Consider the following 2,934-nt stretch of genomic DNA (forward strand, 5'->3'; position numbering starts at 1 on the left):
TGACTATTGCCTCAAATGCATGCGCACATCTGCCAAGTGACAGCTACTTGCTGTTGCCGTTTGAATTATGGCCCTGTACTAAAATTTTGCTCACGTTTCTAAATCGACTCTTTTTTTTTTAATCATTGTAATAGCTTTTTTAACCTCAACGAATAATCACAGCCACCAGGCAGAAGGATGAAGTCGCGGGTATTAAAAATATGTGTTTGTGCTTAACACTTTTCATATCACGTCCAAGTACGTTCCACATCTGTAACCATTACGTTGGTGGTGGCGGATGCGGTTGCGATGACTTCCGTCTCTGCGTCCGGCTAGGCTTTGAAAACATTACTCATAAGCGCTTGAGTGAACACTCGCCAGGGTCAACTGGATAGATGCTAGAGATAGCTTCCAGGATGCCTATCTTGAGTGGGCCATTGGGTTCGAAGAGGAAACGAGAAGGAAATTTTAAATAAAATAAAATATAAAATTATACAAAAAAATTATAAGAATTTATTTTGCTGATATTTTCACAATCATTTTCACATTCAGCAGATGACGTTTTTTTTTTTGTTAGCTGTGAAATGCCACATTTCGCTGTTCTGGTTTGTGGGCATGCATCTAATACACAGCCATAACTTCTGTACAAAAATAAAATCAAATGTTTCTAATATATAGCTAAATATTAGAATAAATATTTATTCGCCAGTCATCATTTCCATGAATTCTGCAAAGAGAATAAGAAAATTATAGAGAATGATTATAAGAATTTATAGTAGTTTATTATTCAGTATTAAATTTTGTAGAAAATGGATTATCCTTAAGCAATAAATAGCAGACACATTTTATGTTTTGTATCTACATATGTATGCATTGCTGCATGTGTGGAGAAATGGAACTAAAACAACTTGAATGTATTTATACTTTTTTATTGTGGACAGCAGCAACAGATTCCGCCCACGCAATCATTCGTAGCTTCAACTAACTAAATGTAGGTATGTATGTTATTGCATGCGTTTGTTTGTATGTAAATCTTAATATATTTATATGCATACTCAGGTACATATGTACACACATAGCATGAATGTGAAATTTCGGCAGCATAAAAATAATTTTTAATTCATGCGCTTACAAACATATGTACATATTTTTTTATAATCTTTATACGAATGATTTTATTACTGTTGGTTTCTCCATTCGATTTATGTATGTGTGTATGTATTTTTGTTAACGCATTGCATTGTTGTTCTATATTATATGTATGTAGTCTATTTTTGTTTTTTGTTACCGTGTATAAATATTTGTTTAAAATTTTTTAAATATCTATTAGCAACGAATTATAAATTCAGCCAGACACATGAGAAAGTGGTAAAGTAATGAATGTCGCCAATGCGGAGCAGTGACATACATATGTACAAACATACATAGATAATGCTTTACATTCTCTATTTTTTCTACAGCGCACAGAGATCGAACTTGAAATTTGAGACGACAAAAATGGTTTTTGTTTTTTTGTTTTAGTTTTACTTTTTTTTAATCTGGCTACCCTATCGCTCCTACAGTGTATCCTTGCGTTGACATAATTCCTCAGAGCCAAAGAGCCAAAGAATATTCTTTGTAGCACTTAAAGTTTGCAACGAAAAACATCCATCATTTTCGCCTTTCTTTTAGTTTTTCATATACAAAGTCTCCAGTGAAAAATGAATAAAGGTCTCCAGGGGTTTTATCGGCGTTGAGAGTAAAGCCATTGCAATCATCGTCCAAGCCACTCTGTGAATCTTGAGTAGCTTATTCCTGGTTATAGATTTATGTACGAACGGCCACTAGATAGTAATGCCGTATAACGAAATTACACGTACAACGGCTGCGTACATACACTGAACATTGAGAGCTTCAAGCACAATTTTTTCTCTATATATTATTTGCAAGCGTACGTACATATATGGCAGTTATAGTCTCTCCACGCTGCTCTCCTTTTTAACCGTTTTAGAAATGGGGATCCACTAGGTGATAACTGCCCGAAGGCGATCTAGAAACGAGTATTTCGGCCTCGGTCTAGCGAAGGCAGGAGAGCTTAGGTGAAAAAGTGTTGTGAGATTTCATCGCAACATCTTCCATACAGATGTCTGGAACAATTGAGCGATTCACAACGGTGTCGTAAGTGTCGTATTGTTGTATGTCGTAAACTTTAAGAGCTTAAATAAATGTTTAGAGAACTTGAAATGTCAACCAACTATTTTTTAGCACTACAAAAAATCATAATATGACTTTGATGGTACTTTGCGAACTCCCTTAATATATTTCTTAAGTGTTTAAAGTTTACAACATACAATGATACCACACTTACGAAACCGTTGTGAATACCCCAAATGTGAGTATGGTGTATTAATTATCTATAGGCAGATATCTCAATGGGACAGTATCTGATCAAGAATATATATTTTTGGTATGAACACTTCCGTGAACTGCACAAAATAAGACTTGACTATATAGAAAGATCTTAAGCTTTGGTTGTTCTATTGAAATTAAAATGAAACATATTTTTCATTTTCCAGATTTTAAAATTTTAAGGGAATGCCCTAAGTATTATTCCAAAGGTGTCGCCATATTCAGTAAAGTTATATAAACATAAAATTCGTTTCCATCAATTGGCACACCGCCGAATCAAGTTTTCCTTCAACCCAAATTAAATTATTATTTCCTTGAAAACCCTCACATAAATTAGTATTATCCGTTTTTTCTCCTTAAACTTCGTCCATTTTGGCTAAAGTATTTCAGCAAACAACATTCGAAACATAAATAATAAATAGCTTGTTATTATTCTTCACAATTTGTTTTTCTGCGCCAGTGCAAAAATATTTATCAATTGTCAAAAAATTAAACTCGATAACGGAAAATTTTCAGCTTAATTTCAATGCTGGCGTTAAGCCAAGAGATAAGTGATTGGAAAACAAA

The 2,934-nt window shown here is 33.7% G+C and overlaps 1 protein-coding gene across 1 annotated transcript in view; it reads right to left on the bottom strand.

Moving 5' to 3' along the window:
• Positions 1 to 501: 501 nt before the first annotated feature.
• The window catches only part of LOC118743722 (troponin C-like), a 7,686-nt gene continuing 5,253 nt past the window's right edge, over positions 502 to 2,934 (bottom strand). The window contains exon 4 of the mRNA XM_036476484.1: positions 502 to 706. Coding sequence (XP_036332377.1) covers positions 678 to 706 — 29 coding nt within the window. The 3' untranslated portion in view covers positions 502 to 677. The remainder of the gene's footprint in view (positions 707 to 2,934) is intronic.

This window comes from Rhagoletis pomonella, unplaced genomic scaffold (assembly GCF_013731165.1).
Source record: "Rhagoletis pomonella isolate Grant_MI unplaced genomic scaffold, Rhpom_1.0 Rhpom_scaffold_00007, whole genome shotgun sequence".
In the NCBI taxonomy this organism is placed as follows: Eukaryota; Metazoa; Arthropoda; class Insecta; order Diptera; family Tephritidae; genus Rhagoletis; species Rhagoletis pomonella.